This window comes from Amblyraja radiata, chromosome 6, assembly GCF_010909765.2.
Source record: "Amblyraja radiata isolate CabotCenter1 chromosome 6, sAmbRad1.1.pri, whole genome shotgun sequence".
Classification (NCBI taxonomy): Eukaryota; Metazoa; Chordata; class Chondrichthyes; order Rajiformes; family Rajidae; genus Amblyraja; species Amblyraja radiata.
Window position 1 is genome coordinate 52,244,613 of NC_045961.1, and position 24,455 is coordinate 52,269,067.

General features: G+C 41.8%; 1 protein-coding gene across 1 annotated transcript; it reads right to left on the bottom strand.

Moving 5' to 3' along the window:
- Positions 1-1,656: 1,656 nt before the first annotated feature.
- cdx2 (caudal type homeobox 2) lies at positions 1,657-13,784 on the bottom strand. The gene is made up of 3 exons (XM_033022830.1): positions 13,114-13,784; positions 5,556-5,701; positions 1,657-2,606 (listed from the first exon to the last, which is right to left on the bottom strand). The coding sequence occupies exons 1-3, from the start codon at positions 13,538-13,540 to the stop codon at positions 2,412-2,414; spliced, it is 768 nt and encodes a 255-aa protein (XP_032878721.1). The 5' UTR covers positions 13,541-13,784; the 3' UTR covers positions 1,657-2,411.
- Positions 13,785-24,455: the final 10,671 nt, after the last annotated feature.

Sequence of the window (24,455 nt, forward strand, 5' to 3'; positions counted from 1 at the left end):
TTAACATTGGTAGAATTGACCACAAACCTGGGTTAAGTTGTACAATTACCCATAAATCGCCATTTACAGATCAGATGGTGTAAAAAGTTCAGAAACACGGATAGTTTATTACAAACACCTGATATATTGTGTTTACAGGGCCTTGTTCAGTGGTAATGAGCAATTCTTGGAAGACAAATGGCTCAGAAAAGGGAATATTTTGATAACAGGATTCGCATCACATTTCCTTTGACATTTGCCACTGGCGCTAAGTGGTCTGGATGCACGACAACTGATTTGTATAACTTTCAGCGTTTTTCTTGGTATTGCTTTTTCTTTCACTTTATTATGTTGGTACCTCGTTACTCAATTGGTCCGGCATCCTAGTGAAGAGCGCTTGTAGTATTTTGTATTTCAAGCTGTATTTTTTCTCTTCCAATGAGAAAACCGCTGGCCTCCCGGCCCTGCATATTTTATTGTCACGCTCTTTGCAAACTTGTAATCTCTGTGCTGACTTTTGCCCTGGAACGACTGTTCAAACAACCTCCCTGTTCGGGTAAGCCACCAGACACAGTTTATGGTCTACCGTTTCACAGCAACGCATAGCAACCCCAGTAAACTCGTGGGCAATAAGATCAATTATCTAGCTCTATTTATTCGATAGCATGTAGGAAGTATCAAAGTACGTTTCCAGCACAATGCACAAAGTGATAAAGTGATCGATTCCACTCCGGCAAACAATCGACGGGACTTCTCATGCCAATCGGCACAGAGGTTAAAGAGAGTGAATGTCAGTATGTATGTCATTATTTTTCTCTGGCGGCACTTCAATTTGTAATGGAACATAATTGAAGACTTTGAAAACACACACGAACATTATTGTAATATCCAGTCCTTCCTCGTTCGTCGAAACGAAATTGGAGTGTATTATGGCCAAATAATATAACAATTTGTAAAGCTGCCCCACATTCTAAACACGCGGATAATTGGCCGAGCATTCTTGATTGATTGCCTAGATTAAAAGACACAACAAGGAAACAGGCCGTTCGGCCCACCCAGTCCACACTGACCACTGATCACCCATTCACGCAAATTCTATGTTATCCCACTTTCTCATCCGTTTTCCACACACACTCGGGGCAATTTACAGAGGACAATTTACCAACGCCCATTGGAATGTGCTGGTGGACTCCACATAGACAGCACCCCCCCCCCCTCCCCCCCACCCCCGCAGGTCAGGATCCAAGCCGGGCCTCTGGCGCCGTGAGGTGCCGGCTCTACTAGCTGTTCAACGATAGTAAACCTAACGCATTAACATCTATGCAAGTGCGTTGCACTCTTTCCAAATAAACCCAAACTAATAATCAAGATAAGACACAAAAAGGGAAGGGTCTTGAAGAAGGGTCTCGACCCGAAACGTCACCCATTCCTTCTCTCCAGAGATGCTGCTTGTTCCACAGAGATACTCCAGCTTTTTGTGCCTATCTTCGGTTTAAACCAGCATCTGCAGTTCCTTCCTACTAATAATCAAGATGATCAGAGTTCCTCCCCCCTCCCCTTCCCCATCGAAAAAAAGCAATAACGAAAAAAATATTATAGGCTTACGGACACAGTCAGATAAATCAAGTTTAGTTTAATTTAGAGATAAACTATGACTCCTGATCTTCGAATCCAGCGATCACCACGTGCTCTAGCATTATCCTAAGCACAAGGGACGATTTACAAATGTACCGAAGTTAATAAACCTACAACCCGGTAGGGTCTTTGGAGTGCGGGAGGAAACGGGAGCATCCGGAGAGAGCCCACCCGGTAACAAGGAGAGCGAAGCACCCGAGGTCAGGATCGAACCTGGATCTCTGGCTCCACCGCTGCGCCACTGTGCCGCCCAAATGGTGCGATTCAGAACACAGGTTTCAAACTCTACATTATAATAAACTAGTCCACTCGCAACTAACCCAAAAGATTTATAAAAGTATCTCTAAAGGGGAAAATGTAGAAATTATGAACACGGAAAAATGAAAAACAATTACAATAAGTACAATACAATGCCGGTGCATTTCGGAGAGAAAAGGGAGTTCACATTTGAAATGTCGAAATGCATCTTGTCGTGTTTCACAGACTCGGATATAATCTAACTTTTGACAACTATATTAAAATATTTCACTGATATAAAGCCTGAAACACAGAGGGGGAGAAAAAATCGTTCACATTGTCATTAGGTCGGCGGCAAAGCTTCGGTGTTGTTTCACGGACAAACTTGCCGAAGTCTTGCAGAAAATGTTTTTAATGTTAAACCCCTGGCGTTGCCATTGTGGAATCGTGGAGTGCTGTAGAATGTACTCTTGGACACTGAAGAGTCTGGTACTCCTGCTTATTATATAGGCGCCAGTTCGTGCTTTCCCTCTGTCCCTTCGGGTGTGTGGAAACAGCATTCACTGGGAGACTGTGCCCGGTAAAACCGCGCTACCGGCAGACCCCAACACACCGCCGTTGCCCACCGACAGGGAACCGGCTGGCCCGGGTGGAACCGGGCTCAACTGAGCCGACGCCTGCTGAGATTGCTGTTGTAGCTTCTTCTTTGTCAGCTTTCGCTCCTTGGCCCTTCTGTTTTGAAACCAGATCTTGACCTGAAGTGACGGAAAAGAAACCGATTTAATACGGCAGCACCACAATTCCAATTTCAATTCAATGTTGAAAGGATGGCATAAATATTGCACAAGGATTGCATAAAACGTGTTGTAGTGTCTCAGCGGTTCAGGCAGTATCTGGGGGGCTTGGCCTAAAGAATGGTCCCGACAAAAAAAGTCCCCTACCGATACCTCCTGATCCGCCCAGTTCCTCCAGTACTCATCAGTCTGAAGAAGGGTTTCGGCCCGAAACGTCGCCTATTTCCTTCGCTCCATAGATGCTGCTGCACCCGCTGAGTTTCCCCAGCAATTTTGTGATCCTCCAGTACTTTGCTGCGTTTTGCTCAATATTCCAGTTTCTTGTGACTATTAAAAGGATCCCAGCCTGATCGGCGTCACATACATCACTGCGCATCGTAGGAACATGCCCTTCAACCCACAATGTCTGTGCCGAACGTGATGACAAGACCAACTCATAGAGTGATAAGAGTCGTGCCATGGAGTCATGGACCCTTCAGTCCAACTTGCCCACGCCGACCAACATGCCCCATCTACATTAGTCCCACCTACCTGCATTTGGCCCATATCCCTCTAATCCTATACTATCCATGTACCTATCTAAATGGTTCTTAAACGTTGTGATAGTACCTGCCTCCTTGGGCAGCTCGTTCCATAGCCCCACCGTGCAAAAACGATACACCTCAGATTCCTATTAAATCTCCCCTCCCTCGCCCCTCACCTTAAACCTGTTTCTCGATTCCCATGCTCTGGGCAAAAGACTGTGCATTTACCCGATCAGTTCCTCTCATGATTTTATACACCTCTATAAGATTACCCCTGACCCCACTGCGCGCCAAGGAATAAACTGTTTACTTGATCTATGCCGTTTAGGATAATTCTTCGTAGGAACGACTCTCTTCTGAACCCCAAACTTCACCTATCCATGCTTCCAGAGAAGCTGCCTCACCCGCTGAGTTGCTCCAGCACTTTGTCTTATTTAGACCAACTCTTATCTGCCCGCACACAATCCATATCCTTCCATTAACTGCCGAACTGAAAGTCTCTACCTGCCACGAATTACACAACACATTGAGATTGCACAAACTGAAAATACTATAGTTGCAAACAATTCATAGGTGCGCTGCTGTACATCAGTAATGATTATTTTACATTTGTTTTCTTTAAGAATGTGAATAACAACCCAAACTAAACAATTCAGTTAAAACTTATCTCTGAGCGATGGGGGAATCAAAGAAAGCTGCCTCTAGCCGCTAGTTGCTAGGTTTTTAACTGCTCGGGCTCCGGTCGAGTTGTGAGGAAATCACACAATTACCATCGATAGAAAATCTCGATTGCACTGACACAGATAGTGATTGGTGAATGGAACAGAGGAGGTAGTTGAGGCAAGTACCATTGCAACATTTAAGAAACATTTTGACAGGCACATGGATGGGATATGTTTAGAGGGAATGTGTATGGAGGAACTGCAGATGTTGGTTTAAACAGAAGACAGACACAGAAGCTAGAGTAAACTCAGCGGCTCAGGCAGCATCTCTGGAGAAAAAGACTAGGTAACGTTTCTGGTCGGGATTGTTGTTTTGAGTAAATTTGGAAGTCATTGGTTAGGTGTCCTATGCCAAACACACTCAGGATAAGTTATTTAATTTTAATTTCAAAAAAATGAACTTGATTCGCAATAAAAACAATGTATACAAAAATAAATAAGAAGAAACTTAAAAATAAGTCTTCATACATTCTTAGTATCTATAAATTCGGGTTGGAAATGATTGGAAAGGTGACTTATGGCTCTTGGTATATCGTTTTTAAATCAACAAACAAACTTTATTCGTAATAAATATATATATATATAAATAAAGTGCAAAAACTCTTAATACATTCTTGGTGTCTGCGCATTTAATATTGCTGGCGCCATACTCTGTATCACCAGTCTTTACACATAAGTCTGGACTCCAAACGTCACCTATCCGTATTCTCCAGAGGGGCTGTCGGTCAGGCTGAGTTACTCCATTTTGTATCCTTTTGTTGCCTCTTATCTGGCGCTTTGAGGAGATATCCCTTCCCTTGTTTGCTGCATGTGTTGCCAGCCGGCTAACGCGCATCTCTTAGATAGAACACAAAGATGTCCGTCAGGGAATGTTGCCCACTGGCCTATTCCAGACTGCAGGAGTACGTGCTGAGGAACGCATTGAAGCTTGGTGCAGCTAGTACCAAGGGTCTGTGGGGAAGGACCACAGACTAGGGTCTCTCCTCTGCTGAACATTGAGGGGCAGGGTCCGTTTGGGACACCCCTCAAATAAGGCAAGGGATGTCATCCCAGGGGGGCACTTGAGTGGCAAGGGTGCCTGGTATAAGGATAGTTCGCGAACACTACCGAACATAACACCAATAAGCATGGATAGGGAGGAACTGCAGGTGCTGGTTTACACCGAAGATAGACTGGAGTAACACAGTGGGCCAGGCAGCATCTTTGGGCAAAAATAAATAGGTGACGTTTGGGGTTGACACCGTTCTTCAGAGTCAGGGGAGAGGGAAACTAGAGGTATGAAAAGGTTCAAAAGGAATTAAGAGCCCGCACCGATGATCAAGGAAAGGTGGAGCCCACAATGGTCCATTGTTGGCTGTGGAAGAAGTGACAACAAATGGATACCAACAGTGAAACTAGGAGGCTAACTAGGGTGGGGGAATGTCAGAAGAGTTTTTCCACTGTTCTTGGTTTGTATATATCTTTTTATTCAGAAAACGTTTATGGAAAAAGACTCAGCTGGTCAGGCAGCATTTCTGGAGGACATGGGTAGGCAATGTTTCAGGACAAAACGTCAACTATTCAGGTCCTCCAGAGATGCTGCCTGTCCCACTGAGTTACTCCAATTCCTTGTGTCCTTGCCAGTCAACTGGAGGTGCGTGCACTTTGCCCTGTCAGTCACCCACCTGTCTCTCGGAAAGCCCCAGATTTGCAGCCAGCTCAGCTTTCCGCCGAATGGTGATGTAGCGGCTGTAGTGAAACTCTTTCTCCAACTCCAGCCTCTGGTGATCTGTGTAAACCACTCGGTATTTGTCCTTTGTTCTTGTTTTATCTGTAACAGAACAAGTGAGAGCGCATCAAATATAATGACAACGAATTGCCTCACTGTGATCTGCATTCTCTCCGATTCCTTAGCTGAATCTTTGAAAGATGCAAGGTGGATAATCATTGTTATTTGGGAATAGACACAGAATGCTGGAGTAATTCAACGGCCTAGGCAGCATCTTTAGACATACTGCACAAGAGACCCGGGATCGATCCTGACTATGGGTGCTGTCTGTATGTTAGTTGGTGCGGGCAAGTTGGGCCTGAATAGCCGTTCAGAATGTTATGTATTAGAAATTCAATATATATTAGCACTCATTTAGAAGATACTCATTAATTTCCACCGACATATTTAACCATGCTGACCAGCAATCCCTGTACACTAGCGCCATCCTACACACTTGGGACTCTTTCTGTGCTTTATATATAAAACTAAAACTCTGGAGTAAAGGAATGTCCTTTCCTTTTCCCCTATTCCTTTTCTCAAAAGATGCTGTCTGATCTTCTGAGTTATTCCAGCGCTTTGTGTCTATCGTCGGTGTAAGATAGCTCTGCAGTTTCTTCCTACACAAGTTATTTTTGGGAGTTAAGCTTCATATAAATATGTTATTGAAAGTTGAGCAATTCACTTTCTCGTCTTGACGTGCGGCCCAATGTTTAAGAACATAAAACATTGAACAGCCCACTTCGGACATTCCATGCCCAAGAAACCTAGTTAAATTAATCTCGTCTGCCTGTACATGATCCACATCCCTCCATACCCTGCATATTCATGGTTCTATCCAAAAGCCTCTTAAATGCACTGTGGTATCTGCCCCGGCAGTGTGTTCCAAGCACCCTCCCCCCTCTGTGTAAAAAATAACCCGTCTCTAAGCTTTTCCCTTCTCACCTTAAAATGATGCCTTCCTTTTTGGAATTTCCACCCTGGGAAAACGGTTCTAACTGTCTACCCTTTTCTATACCTCTCGTAATTTTATATACTTCTATCAGCCTCCCCCCCCCCCCCTCCCCAGCCTCTCTGACGATCCAGAGACAACAATCCAAGTTTGTCCAATCTCAGCTTTTGAAAGCAAACGTGTAAGCTACAAGAACTTGCGAAATATTTCCTGTTAGTTACATTAGCGCAGAACAAGGCGAGATGAAGATAAGTTCACACAAACATGCTGGTGATGTTAGTTTCTCCACAACGGCTTCGCCTAAAGACATCGATTTGGAGGACTTCAAACCACGAAAGATCTTTTTTTTAAATTAGAAAATAAGATTAGTCGATAAAATGAGCTCAGATGGTTAATCGAGGCTGAAAAAAAACAGCAAACGCCCCCATCTAACCCACAGAGCGTTGTAAAACGATCGGACAACGAGAAAAGTACATCTTAAAAGCGTGTCTGGATTTATTATGTAACTTATTTTTGCATTTCCTAATGCATCCCCGCGCTCAGTATAATGTTAACTCTCTCCAATTAATCCTATGGGTGTCGTATTTCTTCTGGTCTTTTCATCTTATTTCTACATTTTGTGCTCTGTGAGAAAATGGGGTTTCGAACCCCCCAAATTATTTAACTTCGCAGTATAAAACACCTCGTTTTCTGAAAGACCTGAAGATGTTTCACAATTTAAACACAGACATTTCGGACTGTTTAAGGCTGCACGGTAGCGCAGCGGTAAACTAAACTAAAAAAAACTTGTGCTCATCGCCAATAAGTGCGTTCTAACGCCAAGATATACCGGACAAGTTCAACATGGCAACCTTTTACGAGTCAAGGTGGCGAAAAATGGACGGGAGAGGGCGAAAATTGAATACAAAAAATTGCAGTTTCTAAGATCATATTGGAAAGAAATTGGTCAAAATCTCAATATCAAAAGTAATTTAATTCTAGAATTGTTATAATCTTAATATTTGCCATGAAGCAGCATCCTTGCAATAATGGCTGGAACGGTTTGTATGAATTGATTAAGAAGGAACTGCAGATGCTGGAAAATCGAAGGTACACAAAAATGCTGGAGAAACTCAGCGGGTGCAGCAGCATCTATGGAGCGAAGGAAATAGGCAACGCTTCGGCCCGAAACGTTGCCTAATTTCTTTCGCTCCATAGATGCTGCTGCACCCGCTGAGTTTCTCCAGCACTTTTGTGTACCTTGTATGAATTGATAATGAGTATTCCGGGAGAAATATCGATCCTGTTTTCTTGTGTGTGTGGATAATTTAGGTCAAATATTGGCCAGATTAATGTTACACCGAGAGTTAATCGGAACAATTGACCTAAACCAGCTGCTGCTTAATCCAGTGTCAGGAGATGCCAGTAAAATGTTTGAAAATGGTTATGGAAAAAAGTAAAGATAAGACGCAAAGTGTTGGGAGTAACTCAGCGGGTCAGAGCACAGCGCAGCACAGCACCTCTGGAGAAAAATAATAGGGTCGGGACCTTTCTTCAGAAGTTTTTACCTTAGGGTAAAAAATAGTTTGGACACATTTCGAAAACCTTTTAATGAGAAACTCGAACTTGTGGGCGGCACAGTGGCGCAGCGGTAGAGTTGCTGCAGCTGCCTTATAGCTCCAGAGAACCGGGTTCGATCCTGACTATGGGTGCTGTTTGTACGCAGTTTGTACGTTCTCCGTGTGACTGCATGGGGTTTCTCCGGTTTCCTCCCACACCCAAAGACGTTTAGGCTTGTAGGTTAATTGGCTTCGGTAAAATAGTAAATTATACCTAGTGTGTAGGATAATGCTAGCGCTGGTCGGCGCGACTCGGTGAGTTTCCGCGCTGTGCCTCTAAACTAAACTAAATGCATAATAACAATTACTACTGAAAAAAATAAGTGAAAACTATTGGGAAACTCGGTACAATTCCCGACATTTCTCTTATGTACCACAAACTCTTAAGAGTGCGATGTAACGTTCAGCTATATTTACGTTTAAACACTTAAAAATCCACAATCGATGCAAACGGTGAGGTTGCTATAAAATTTTGAAAGACACCTGGACTGGGACATGGATATTAAAGATTTAGAGGGGAACTGGGTCAAATGCGGGCCAATGGAACCAGCTTGGACGAGTTGGGTGGAAGGGCCTGTTTCCGTGCAGCGAGACTCCATGATTGTCCATGACTCTATTAAGTCGAATTTAATAACCCAATATATTTATGTGCGCCCCGAACAATTTTAATGAACCCTATCGAAAAAGGAAACTTCCCTTCCCCTGCGCTCAGATGCTGAACGCCGGCGGGACGACTTTGTTCAGGTAATTCGCTGCAAACTCCAACAAAAGCGCCCCGCGGAGAAACAAGCTTCATCCAGGGGAAATGTATACAGCTGTTTAAAGGCGAACACGGCCCGAACAATGCGCGACAAGGGGATCTTATCAAAGAGATTTTTTTTTCAGTGGTGCATTCTGTTTAAATTGCCACTTACGAACAAATGGCGGCTGAATCTTTCATCACGAATCTCGGCGCATTTACATTTAAAACCCTCATTCCTAAAGATAGAAGAATGCTGAAGAATTTCAATGGGAAATGCTTCAAAGATGAAGGTTGGCTGTTGGAGCCAAGGCGCATATGGACATTTTTTGGAAGGAAAAAAATGATCTGACAAATTGTGTTAAAAAAACACATTAATCACCGAAAACACATGGCTTATCTTGTGCAGCAAGAAATACACAAATAATCCCCGGGCGCTGAATAGAAAGGTCAACGAACCCATTGAGAAAGGGATCAAATTTTTGATTGCAATTTTTCTGCGAGTCCGTCCAAAACGCAATTCTGAATACACTTGATAAAGAAGAAGAAATGTACGAACGCGTTTTAAAACAGCGTACTTTCGAACTAAATTATCAATACTTATTCGGGCGTATAAAATGACCCATTTTCCGACCACTATTGCCCTCTTATAAGGGTTCATTTCTTGGTAAATTAATACAAAACATTATATTAGCAATTCAAACTATTTGCAGTTTTAAGACTTCAGGAGCGTTCTGAGTTCATTTTCAGTAATTGCTTTGAATTTAAAGCAGTGGTGCACTTAAAAAGTGACTTTCCCAAGAATACATTCAGCCAAGATTTCACATCAATGTTTTCTTTTGCATCTCATTGACACGTACGTGTGTCACGGATGACACTTCGTTAGTTGGGAGCAAGTAATATTTATTGTTCCCGTGATGGCCTGGGAACCGAGTGAAAAGAAAGAAGATACGATGAATGGGATCATGCAGAAATGTCAGAATTCTTTATTTGCTGCGAACTCACCACCCTTTTCCGGAGGACGGGCGGAACAATGGAATAGGGCTTCGGGAATAAAAGTGTATATCAAAGCGCATCATGTTAAAAGGTCGTGACACATAACAGATTGACGATCAATCTATCAAGGGGGAATGTATTAATTTACCAAGAAATTCTACTTTTAAATCGGTAATAATGGTGGAAAAATAAGCTTTCTTTCTTAACCCGAAATAAGCCTGAATAATTTAGCGTGCGTGCAATATCGAAAGAACGCAGTTGAAAATTTAATTGTTTTGTTTTGTTTATTATGTGTTATCCATGAGTACAGTATTGTGATTACCGGCCTGCTATGCTGCTGCAAGTAAGAATGTCATTGTTGGTACATTTGACAATCAAACAGTCTTGTCTCTTGATGCAAGACTTCGTCCAGTTTATTTACAACCATGACCCACCACCAGTGTGCGATGCTCAACCTACAGTTCTTGTTTTGTATGTATTTTTTATTCTGAATAAAGTTTCTTGTTGCAAATAAAATACTTTACTTTCATAAGGATAGTTTGTGAACACTACCGAAAATAACACTCATGGATGTATGTATAGACGCTGAGAATGTCGGAAGAGGTTTTTGCACTGTGCTTGGTTTTTATAATGTTTTAATTATTCCGAATACAAAAGTTTATTTTTGGAGGAAATGCTTCACATTTTAGATTAGTCTTTCACCCACAGCAAGGGCTGTAATTGAAACGCTTATTTATTACCTTTAACTTCGACCAAAAGAAGTTTGAAGAATTGCAAACTGATTCTATGTCAAAGAGGTAAGGTTTCATTCGCAGCCGTCCGGAATACATTGTGAAGAGTGGGACATGTAAATTGTGCTTCAAGTCTTGTTTTTTTTCTAATTATGGCCGAGGTATTCTTGATCATAATAACTATAGAAACGTGCAGATTTGCGAATTTTAGCTCATCCTAAATGTAGATCACAAAACACAAAGTACTGGAGGAACTCAGCGGGTTAGGCATCTTCTGGGGAGGGAATGGATAGACGACATTTTAGTTTGGGATCCTTCTTTAGAAGATCCGAAACGTCGCCTCTCTATTCCCTCTACACATGCTGCCTCGATGAGTTCCTCCAGCACCTTGTGTTTTGCTCACAATTCCAATTCCTTGTGACTCCATTAAAAGAGTCCCGGCCCAGTCACATCAAACTACACTTGAGCGGGTTGCTGTAGGTTAAACAGTATAGATAATGTCATTGAGGCATACAGCCGTGAAAACAGGCCCCAACTTGTCCACACCGACCAACATTTGCCATCTACACTAGTCCCACCTGCTTGCGTTTGGCACATATCCCTCTAAACCTACCAATGTACCTATCTAAGGTGCACAAAATTGCTGGGGAAACTCAGCGGGTGCAGCAGCATCTATGGAGCGAAGGAAATAGGCGACGTTTCGGGCCGAAACCATTAATGTACCTATCTAAATGTTTCTTGAATGTTGCGATGGCACCTGCCTCAACTACCTCCTCTAGCAGCTGGTTCCATACATCCTCCACTCTTTGTATACAAAAGTCACCCCTCAGGTTCCTATCTGTTCCCCTTCACCTTCAACCTATGGTTCTCGATGTGTACAAAAACAGACCGAAGGAGATAATCGTCCTTCTCGAACTGACGTGGGGCTATCTGGCGATGGTCACAGGTTGAGAATAGTTCTGATAAAGCAACGTTTTCAATTGCGAATAATTCCGGGTAGCGGGGCGAGGAGATGGAAGTCGGTCCACGTTACAGTAGGCAAGTGACAAACTAGTTTTCAGATTGGCTATGTATAAAGGAATACAGTTGTTTAGTGCTTGGAAAATAGCGGGTACTAACTAATAAACGTATTTGCTTAATGACTCAGAAACAATTGTCAGACGACACTGTTCAGTGATTTATATGGTCGAAAATTGGTTATAAAATCTTCGAATGTCGATAACAGGGTTTGGAATTATTGCAATTAAAGTAGGTCTCCTCAATTCAAGAGGCTTATCGTGAAACTAATGAATAAATTAAGGTGGAAAAAAAGCAAAAGAAATGGCCCGACACAAACTGCGTTACCAATTTATTGTCATTCATTTATACATTAATTATGATGTTATTGGGTTGTCTCATGGCGATATTGTTCACAGGAAGATACCAACCAATAAACACTGCTCGCCTCGCATTACCAGTCAGGCACCGAAATGGTCCCTTAGACAGCGATTTAAAAAGCATTCTGACATGGCATGACCTCCTCGTCGTTTAAGCAGCTTTTTCTGACAGACTGACAAAGCATTAAAAAAATAAATGGATAATTGATACATATTAGGTCGTCCACATTACTTCAGAGCTTAAGATTTTGCAATGTCACCGGGTGTCCGGTTAAAAGGAGGAATTAAGGCAGCACATTCGTGATTATTTTTTAACAGGGACCAGATTCTTAATTTTTACCGTCATTTAAAAAAAAAAGTTCTTGTATCCTTTCGGAGTTAACCTCAACATGAATAATATCTATTTGCTTGGATTTTGACAGAGGAACCCAGATATATCAAGTGCTGGTAAAATCAAAGGTGACAAATTCCTCGGAGTCCTATTTGGTTGAAGAGTGTTACATGGGAGACAATGGTTTTAATTTTTTTAAGTTTCCTCTTTTTCTGCTTGAGACAAGAATCAATATAGTCAAAGAGGATTTTATTGTCATATGCCCCGAAACGGAACAGGAAAATTCTTACTCGCAGCAGCATAACAGACAGAGAATAACTTGAACAGACAGAGAATAAAATAAAAGATAGACACAAAATGTTTTAGTAACTTAGCGGGACAGGCAGCATCTCTGGAGATAAAGAGTGTGTGCGTTTCGGGTCGAGACCCTTCTTCAGGCAAGTCAGGGGAAAGTGAAACTTAAAATAGAGTGGCATAGGATGGAAAAACCAGGAATATCCGGGAGAAAACATTCCCCTTTTGTCCCACTGAGTTCGGGCTTCGGTTCTACAGTTAATTCACCAAAGTTGCAAACTCGACCCCAGGGCACGGGAATCTTTATCAAAGAAATACAATTGGAAGCATTTGACTTACGCAACGGCCAGAGTGGAGGTGAGAAAGCGATTTCCATAGTTATGTGAAAATGGAGTCGTGGGAGCAATTTCTCTATCATGTTCTGCTTTGGAGTGTTAAAGAGGGCTAGAGACACTTACCTGTAGCGGACAGCTGCTGGTTTGGTTTCCTCATCCATTGGTAAGGGTTGCGCCTTTGGCTATTGGGGGAATGCTGTTCCAATAGATTATTGTTTAGAGGCTGTATCACGCCAGATGTCGGGTTCTGGACGGAATTATATTCTGCTGGGTTGTAAGAAAGAGATCCCGGCGAGGTGTTGATGCCGTGGACAGTGCTAGTGGGCGCCGCGTACGCACTCCAGTCGTCCCGGGGTGGCCCGTAAGGGGAAGGCCAGGATCCTGAAGACTGAGTGTGATTGTCCAGGTTTACGCCGGGTACATGATAGCCAGCATAATCCGTGTATTGTGGCGTGTTGACGAAGTTCTGAGTGCCCAAGTTAATGCCAGAATGCCGGACGGAGCCTGGGTACATGCTGATGTCTTTATCCAGTAGATAGCTCACGTACATGTTGGCGGCGGGGCGCAATCGGCATGCTGTTCCGGAGAAATCCAGATTACTGTCGTTTCAAGATTTTCTTTTCCCTGGTTTGCTAGTGCGTTTCCAAAGGCGATCAGGGCGATTCGCTCGCGTCTCACATGATTAACGAGTGTTTACAAGCTTCTATTAGTAAAGGCGAACGAAAGGCAGGTGACGTCAACTAATTTGTGCAGCCGAAGATTTGCATTTAAAAAGATAAGAAGACAGGAGCGCCGGGATCAAGAGCTACATATTCAACCGAGTATTGTTTCAAACGCTTCCTCCTTCTACTTCAATCGTCCGCACTTTAACCCCGCATATTCGCTGCCCACAGTCAAAATCATCGGGAAGACTTTTTTTTTGTTTTTTGAAAAAAAAAAATCAGTTTGGGAAGGTAGCGAGTATTGACCCGGGCAAGAACCGCGGAAGTCATCGGACAGGCACAGTTCAAAAGGCAGCAGATTCGCCCAGTTACATACCACGCCGTGAGCACCTTGTCCAATGTTCATGTTAAGGCAGATCGAGGAGCGAGTAAATATCTGGCTCCATTATCAATTGAGCCTGAAATGTTGGCATCGGTTTCGTAAAATGTATTAGCAAACTCTAGCAAGTCAAATTAAGACATCATTTGTACTAAAAACAAGTGTTCATGAAATATGTATAGGGATTTTGAAAGCCACAAACTAGTTCTACATTCAAAGCGCAAATTGTCAAGTTTTAAAACTCGCGAGAATAATAATTCCCAAACGGCACACTTTCATTTGCCTTTTTTTCCACCAGGCTTTTGACCTGGGGTGAGCTGCCAGTGATGATGGTGGTGGAGACATATACGATAGTGGCGTTTAAGAGGCTTTTTTCGCCACATGGATATGGAGGGAATGGATGGATATGGATCATGTGCCAGCGCAGGAGATCAGTTTATTTTGACACCATGTTCGGCAGACATTGTGGCCGAAGAGCCTGTTCCAATGCTGTTCTTTTCAATGGAAGATAGACACAAAGCGCTGGAGTATCTCAGCGGTTCAGGCAACATATATGGAGCGAAGGAATGGGTGACGTTTCGGGTCGAGACGCCTTCTTCAGACATCTGTTCGGGTCTTCGGGTCTCGACCCGCAACGTCACCCATTCCTTCTCTCCAGAGATGCTGCCTGTCCCGCTGAGTTACTCCAGCACGTCGTGTCTATCTTCGGTTTAAACCAACATCTGCCGTCCCTTCCTATATTGTTCTTTTCAATGTTCTACGTTCCCCAAACAGATGCGTTTACAAAAGTCGGTGAGTGAAAAATTGGCCAAACGCCGTTTAGCCAAAGCGAAAACATGTCAAATGAGTGTCAAATAAACATCGAATGAGTGAAATCAAGTTTGCAGATATCCAGGAGAATAGCAGATGGGAGTATACAGTTTCGGAGTTATTGTTCTCATGATCAGACGTTTTACCTTCAATGATATATTTGAGTTGAAATAAAATAGTTGTAAACGAACAAATGGTACTTTACGATAATTAAAACCAAATAAACGTTTAAGGAATGTTCCGTGTTGATATTTTGGAAATGAGCTGAACGATAATAATCAAACCGTACATGAAGTACATTCATTCATTTCCCGCGAACTGGGACATGACCAGCAGATTGTTGGTGTTTAAAGAAAACCAGGATTTTGAGTTGCTTTGACTTTTTAGTTTAATTTCAAAGAATTAGCGTGGTAGGTATATTCATAATAATGGGGGTTGCAAATAAATGAGTTTATTGTTACAAATTAAAAGACGCCAGAACACATGGAAATAAATAAAACGGGATATAACCTAAATGCTATAGAGAAGATGGTTTAGATGATTGAAATACAGATGGGGGAGGATATTGGAATAAAGTGACATTTTTCTGTAAATCGCCACCTCTCCATAATCTTTGTCATCGTTGTAAGTGGAATTAATTTCTTTGATTGGATATTTAGCCACGGCAGAGTAAAATGCAAAAAAAGAATTTAAATATTCTTCACATTTGTAAATGCAACCATGCCAAACACAGCGACGTTCTTGACTCAACTTGTCGAAAATATTATGAAGATGTCTCTATAAGTGGCCTCTATATTGTGGCCATTCAATTATTAAAGAAATGGCTGCCTTAAAAAAAACCCTTCATTAGTATACATTATTGAACTTGCTCGCATTTCACCTATTGCAAAACAAAGAAATCATAATAAGACAACAAATGCCCCAATTACATAGTATGTTGAATCACACGCACTTCATGTATGTTATTATAAACGGAGGACTATATTAGTTAAGCAAATGTGTATTATGTAACAAATCATCACCATATTGAACATCAACGTGCCAATTCCGGTCAAACACCTGTGCTAATTAGTCTAATGATTTGTACTATATCCTTGCTTTATTCCAACTTTTGAAAACTTGCATAGATATCTGGTTGGAACAAGTACTGCACGGATCGTTTTTATATATGACTTAACACCAGAATGATTTGTAGGGGTAGTTTAGTAATTTGTTCGTTACCGCCTTCCAAGCTAAATGAATAACAGTGTGGACCGACGAGCTTCGAAAATGTTCGAAACCCATCCCAATAGAATGGCCAGAAAGCACAACATTCTTTATTTAATAAATGGGAGGCATAAGAAAATATTTAGTGCTAATCATTTTATTGTTGTTTAAAGAAAACATCCAATTTATTTAATCACAAAAGGCAAGATGCTCACATCCATTTCAACATCCATCCCGGAGCGACTCTGAGTAGGGACAATCATTCCCACAATTTTATTGCCATTCGACTCTGGGTTTTAAAAACCGTCCAATCTTCTTATACCGATTTTTTGGCAAAGCAGCGACCAAATCGAAGTCACCACAATTCCTTCGGGTCGATTCCAATGACATGTTAATGGCCAATATTAAACCGCGAATTCGATGAAGCAGTAAACTTTAAATGCAATTTAAAAAGGCGATAAAACTGACAAAAGTTGCTGTAACCTGAATTATATTGCATGATCGCGCTTCATAAATTTCAGGTCGGAGTTGTCTGCCCTGTGAATAATTTTCAGATTAAGTAATCTCAGGGTGATATATGACCATTAACCAGACGAGTTACAATCATGGCTATTTATTAGACCAACGTGACTACGCCGTAATCTGCAGTCATTTATTTTGTCAAAACAATGCCCCAGTTATATTATTCAAGTCCCCCCCAAAAAGCATATTGGAACCACGATTGTGGGACTGAGTCCTTGCGAATGCTCGTTGTGGGTTGGTGAGCGGTTTCATCACCTTCTGATTATTTCTGAGTATTTCTGTTGTGAATTTAACAACTTAAACCGAATATCTGGCCAAATCCAATGACATCTTCCAAAGGCCTTTAAGTCTGCTAAATAAAGCCAAATAGAGCGTGGATTTTAACATATGGGAACGCGCTCAAAGCTATAGTTATAATTCTTATATGTGGAAATCTTAATTCAAACAAGCAAGCGGGACAAGTTCTCGTACTGTCACCCTTATTGCTAGTTAGTTAACACCATTTATTCAAGAGTCGAGTCAAGAGAGTTTTATTGTCGTATGCCCTAGGCAGAATAATGAAGTTCTTACTTGCAGCAGCACAACAGAATACGTAAACGTTGTACATATATGTAAACAATATAATTCGAGTCGCGAAATTAAATTCTGGACTCCACCTTTTATTCAAAGTGTCGCACCAGAGAATTAATCTACTGCGTAGGAAGGAACTACAGATGCTCGTTTAAACGGAAGATAGGTACAAAAAAACTGGAGTAACTCAGCGGGTCAGGCAGCATACTGTGTTTGATATTTTAGAAGTCTCTAACAATCTGTCTTAGTACGTTTCGCGGGATGGGTTTCCCGGTTGAGGATGTTCCTAACACGCAAAGTGTAGCCAATCTAATACTCATCGGGGTGTCAATTTTACTCTCAGACTTTTATGAACCCTGCTGAGAATTGTGTCGCTATAAAATTCAGCCTGGCCAATGTTTTCTACTGACAGCATTTACTCTATCGCCTCCCGTTCTACCTCGGACGGCAGACACACTTCGTCCCTCTGTTCTCATTGGGATCTGTAGACATCTAACCCCCCCCCCCGGTCCGGTCGACATCTAACCCCCCCCCCCCCCTCCCCCGGTCCGGAAACCCACGTTTCCATCCCAGATGCACCTTGCTCCGCGCCATGTACTTCGACAGTAATGGCAAACTTAATGGAATATAGAAACATAATGCTGGAGTAACTCGGCGGGACAGGTAGTACCACCGGAGAGAAGGAATTGGCGATGTCTTGGGTCGAGACCCTTCTTCAGACTTCAAACTTCAATCTTATTCACACTTAATGGAACCAGCACCTTGTGTCTTTTTCAATAAACTAACAGTGCTTGTATCTACAGTCCACATCTTTATGGTAACATTCATTCGCTTCGCGATCCTAAAGTCATTTCCGCGAACGAAAACAAGAAAGACAAGTGCATGATAGTCATAAAAGTGATTCGTGTAGGATGAGTGTAAATGGGTGCAGACATGGTGAATGGCTTTTTTTCAGCGTTGTATAACTCTAAGACTTTGCATAACTCTGACACGTCTAAGTGCAGTTATTTACTGCAAATTGCTGGAGTAACTGAGCGGTCAAGCAGCATCTCTGGAGAAAGTCTGAAGAAAGGTCCTGATCCGAAACGTCACCCACCCTTTTTCTCCAGAGATGCTGTCTGACCCGCTCAGTTTCTCCAGCACTTCGGGTATACCTTCGGTGTAAACCAGCATCTGCAATTCCTTTTCCACACATATCTTTAGCAATCAACCAAATCTGAGATTATGTTAAATTATATTACTTGAGCCCAGTAAACTTAAAAAAAGACGGAACCTTTTTCTAAATGGTAAATTAGAGTCATCGAGCTGTATAGCACGGAAATAGACCCTCGGGCACAAAGTGCTGGACGAACCGAACAGGTCCGACAACATCTGGCGACGGGATGGGCAGATAATGTTTCGGGTGGGGACCCTTCTTGGTTTTAATCAATGAGTTTTTTTTTGTTACTCTAAAGTCTTTGTACAAATTATATCTTTAAATGATTCAAATTCCCTCTTTATCAGCATTAATTTTTAACGTGTATTATTTTTATGTCTGCAACTAATTAAAGACTCGAATAATTTACGACATTGGTCAAAACTGCACATGATCATTGTTAAAATCAGGTCATGATCATTTCTTCCAATATTAATTCAGATCGCTTTGTCATTAACAAGCAATAAAAACAAAAGAAAAAAACAAGCAAATGAAACAGAGTGAGGGATTTTGCGTGTGTCAACAAACTTTGGTAAATTACATAAACCCTGTAGTTTTCTGGCCTTGATCATAAAAATATGGAAAATTTGAATGGTCACATTTTCAGAAGAGTTAAAGAAGATAGAGACTCATTCAGTGTGTAGACTCTGAGATATTTACACAAGATGTCCTTTAAAATGGAAAACAAGCTCTTCAATTTATAACTTTAGTAAGAACGAAGTATTTATTTTATCTCATTCTTTACTTTGTCGCATTGATTTTCTTTCCTATTAGTTTACGTTCTGATCCATTCCCACGAAAACATCTCAGCGTGTGGGTGTGGAAGGGGGCAAGCAGATCTCAGACTTGTAGTTATCAATTTAAACAGAGCTTCAGTTAATGTTCAAGTTAAAGCTAAACAACACAATCACCAGAGACCCACACCGCCCTCATTTCATTCCTTTCTTTGCTTTTAAAATCTTTTTATTCGTTTTTTTCTCACCAAAAAACAAAAACAAAACATAAAAAACAGAGCAAAAAGAATAATGATAAACATAACAGTGACATTGATACATAGGGATCAGGATGACATTAATAACAGGTATAACCTAATGTGAATCCAGTGTCAAAATTCACATTGAATATAGACCTCTATGTAAATATAGTTAAATATTTAAAAGAAAACTTCTATATGTAGAAAAAAAAACCACAAAGATAAAAAGACAAAAAAAGAGGAAAAAAGGAAGAAACAAAACTCCCTAAAAAACTAAAGAAAAAAAGACAGGAAAAAATAAAAAAAATAAAATAAAAACAAAGCAAAGCAAAACAGAATCTGAACTGAGAATTTCAACAATTTAAGTCTGTTTGTCGTCAAGTCCGTTCCACCATATAAAGGTAAAATAGTTTTTACAACAGTTAGAGAGGGAGCAATTTATGTTGTATGAAAATGTTGAATAAATTTTCCTCAAGTCTTATCAAATTTAACCAAGGGTTCAACAATGTCACTCCTGATTTTTTTCTAAATTTAAACATGATATCGTTTCAGAGTACCAATGGAGTGTGGTCGGAGTGTTGTAGTCTTTCCATTTAAATAAAATAGATCTTCTGGCGATCGGGTCGGAGCCTGAAAACTGCAACTGCAACAGCTTCTTCCCTGCAGTCATCAGGCTATTAAACACTACAACCTCCAAATAGGATCTGAATTACGTAAACATTGGTGCATTGGTTTTGTCTTTTTGCAATGTTATAGTTTGCCTGTTTGTTTTTAGGTGTATCTATGTATGTGCGTGGTTAACACACGCACACACGCACACACGCACACACACACACACACACGAACACACACACACACACACACACACACACACACACACACACACACACACACACACATGTATATTTATATATATATATAAAATAAACATTGAATTATTATATTGTTTACATAGTACTATGTTTAAATATTATGTTGTGCTGCTGCAAGTACAAATTTCATTTTCGTTCTGGGACATATGACAATAAAACACTCTTGACTCATTTTAAGTTACACTGCGTGAACCAAAAACAATTTCTAGCTGTAACCCAATTAAAACAGAATCAACATTGAAATGTGAAATATAAATGGAAGATAATAGAATTACTGGGCGACACCTATTAAAGGGTCTCGACCCGAAACGTCACCCATTCCTTCTCTCCAGAGATGCTGCCTGACCCGCTGAGTTACTCCAGCTTTTTGTGTCTATTTTCGGTACCTATTAAAAAATAGGGTTAATAGTTAAAACCTTACAAAGGGTCTTCAACCTGAAATATTCACCCTGTTTCTCCTTCCATAGACTGGTTGAGTTTTTCCAGTATTTTCTGGTTTTATATTGAAATGCTCATTTTATTTACAACTAATATAAATGTCGGGCAGCATGATGGCGCATCAGTAGAGTCAGAGTCCAGGGTTGGAACTTGACTTCAGTTGCTGTCTGTATGGAATGTTTACATTCTCCCCGTGACCGTATGGGATTTGCCTGGATGCTTCGGATTTTTCCCATATTCCAAAGGCATACAGGTTTGCAGGTTAATTAGCTTTGGTAAAAATTGTAAATTGTCCCAAGTATATTGGATAGTGCTAGTACCCCATTCCTGTCTTCTCCCCATGTCCCCTGACTCCACTATCTTTAAGAGCCATATCAAGCTCTCTCTTGAAAGTATCCAGAGAACCGGCCTCCACGGCCTGAGGCAGAGAATACCACAGACTCACAAATCTCTGTGTGAAAAAGTGTTTCCTCATCTCTGTTCTAAATGCCTTACCCCTTATTCTTAAACTGTGGCCCCTGGTTCTGGACTCCCCCAACATCGGGAACATGTTTTCTGCCTCTAGCATGTCCAAACCCTTAATAATATGTTTCAATAAGATCCCCTCTAATCCTTCTAAATTCCAGAGTATTGAGGCCCAGCCGCTCCATTTTCTCAGCATTGGACAGTCCCGCCATCCCGGGAATTAACCTTGTGAACCTACGCTGCACTCCCTCAATAGCAAGAATGTCCTTCCTCAAATTAGGGGACCAAAACTGCACACAATACTCCAGGTGTGGTCTCACTAGGGCCCTTTGCAACTGCAGGAAGACCTCTTTGCTCATATACTCAACTCCTCTTGTTATGAAGGCCAAAATGCCATTTGCTTTTTTCACTGCCTGCTGTACCTGCATGCTTACCTTCATTGACTGATGAACAAGGGCCCCTTTTCCCAACTTGATACCATTTAGATAATAATCTGCCTTCCTGTTTTTGCTACCAAAGTGGATAACCTAACATTTATCTACATTAAACTGCATTTGCCATGCATCTGCCCACTCCCCCAACCTGTCCAAGTCACTCTGCATTTTCATAGCATCCTCTTCACAGTTCACACTACCACCCAGCTTTCTGTCATCTGCAAATTTGCTAATGTTACTTTGAATCCCTTCATCTAAATCATTAATGTATATTGTAAATAGCTGCGGTCCTGAGCCTTGCGGTACCCCACTAGTCACTGCCTACCATTCTGAAAGGGACCTGTTAATCCCTACTCTTTGTTTCCTGTCTGCCAACCACTTCTCTATCCATGTCAGCATTCTACCCGCAATACCGTGTGCCCTAATTTTGCCCACTAATCTCCTATGTGGGTCCTTATCAAATGCTTTCTGAAAGTCCAGGTACACTACATCCACTGGCTCTCCCTTTTCCATTTTCCAAGTTACATCCTCAAAAAATTCCAGAAGATTAGTCAAACATGATTTCCCCTTCGTAAATCCGTGCTGACTCGGACCGATCCTGTTACTGCTACCCAAATGTGCCGCTATTTCATCTTTTATGATTGACTCCAACATCTTCCCCAACACTGATGTCAGGCAAACTGGTCTATAATTCCCTGTTTTCTCTCTCCCGCCTTTCTTAAAAAGTGGGATGACATTAGCTACCCTCCAATACACAGGAACTGATCCTGAATATATAGAACATTGGAAAATGAACACCAATGCGTACACGTTTCTAGAGCCACTTCCCTGGGATGCAGACAATCAGGCCCTGGGGATTAATCAGCCTTCAGTCCCATCAGTCTACCCAACATTTCCTGCCTAATGTGGATTTCCTTCAGTTCCTCTGTCACCTCAGATCCTCTGGCCACTAGTACATCAGGAAGATTGTTTGTGTCCTCCTTAGTGAAGATGGATCCAAAGTGTTCAACTCATCTGCCATTTCCTTGTTCCCCATAATAAATTCACCTTTTTCAATCTTCAAGGGTCCAACTTGGGTCTTAACTAATTTTTTCATCTTCACTCACCTAAAGAAGCTTTTACTATCCTCCTTTATATTCTTGGCTAGCTTACCTTCGTACCTCATCTTTTCTCCCCGTATTGTCTTTTCAGTTATCTTCTGTTGCTCTTTAAACATTACCCAATCCTCTGGCTTCCCGCTCCTCTTTGCTATGTTGTACTTCTTCTCTTTTATTTTTATACTGTTCCTGACTTCCCTTGTCAGCCACGGTTGCCTTTTACTCCCCTTGGAATCTTTCTTCTTCTTTGGAATGAACTGATCCTGCTTCTATATTATTCCCAGAAATACCTGCCATTGTTGTTCCACTGTCATCCCTGCTAGGGTATCTTTCCAGTCAACTTTGGCCAGCTCTTCCCTCATAGCTTCATAGTCCCCTTGTTCAACTGTAACATGGACACCTCCGATTTACCCTTCTCCCTCTCAAATCTCTAAACTAAAAACAAAACTAAAATCTGTGACAATCCAAATATTCAACCTCAAACCTCCTTGAAAAATGGTCTTTTATCTCTGGTAGACCATAAGTCTCAAGTTTAAATAAGATCCACACTAAAATCTTTAATTTAGAGTGGATGCATACATCGCTGGGGGTACACACTTAATCAATGAATGGCTAGTTTCACTTTCATCCACTTCAAAACACTAATCTCTAGTTGGTTGCAGAATTAGATGTTTGCTAACTTTGAAGGGAATATCTGAGCATGCAAGGCTATAAAAAGTTTAATTCAGTTTAGTTTAGTTTATTGTCACGTGTACCGAGGTACAGTGAAAAGCTTTTTGTTCAGATTGTAAGTGAAGTTCAAGACCAAAATATGATTTAATTATCCCCCAAAATTAATATATTAGCACATTGATAATAATTTATTAACATGTGTATGAACACTGATTTAACATTTACAATGATAGGGATTACTACAGACCAAACAGAACCTCTCGGCCCGGGCGTCGCGGGCCAGAACCTCGCAAGTCAGAGGTAGAGCCTTGTGGGCCAGAGCCCATGCCTCGTGGGCCGGCGGTGGAGCCTTGCGGGCCGGAGCCTCGCTAGTCGGCGGTAGAGCCTCGCTGGCCGGAGCCTGGGCCACGTGGGCCGGAACCTCGCTGGCCAGAGGTGGAGCCCATGGCAGGGGCCTGGGTTGGAGCCACGGAGGCATCCGGAGAGAATCCGGCAGCGTTAATGGAGGGTACGGTGCGGCATTCGATGACAGTGCCGACCGACGGGCGAGGTCGGACATGTGGAAGTGAGGATGCCATTGACAAGGAACAATGGGGGGACCGCCGTGATGGAGGGGGAAGGGGGGGGGAGAACAAAGGGGGGGAGGGGGGACGGAATTTGTAACTTTGTAAACGGCCTTTATCGGCGACTATTTGCATACCTGCAGTATGCAAACAAACAACTTCAGTGACTTGTCTCAGGTTTGAATTCAATTCAATTTTTTAATGCCTTATCCTTTCTGATTTGTTGCAGCTGCCAACATTTCCATTGCCTTTTAAAACAGAACAGCACAGGAATAGGCCCATCAGCCCACAATGTTCATACCAAACATGATGCCAAGATAAATTAACCTCATATGCCTGCACATGAACCATATCCCTCTATTCCCTGCACATCCATGTGCCTATTTAAAAGCCTCTTAAACGCCCCATGTTATCTGCTTCCACTACTACCTCCGGCAGCATGTTCCAGGCACCCATCACTCTTTGTTTAAGAAATCTTGCCCTGCTCATCGCCATTACACCTTGCCCCTTTAACCTTAAAGCTATGCCCTCTGTCTTTGACATTTCCACCTTGGGTGAAAGGTTCTGACTGTCTACCTTATCTATCCCTCTCTTGATTTTTATGCTT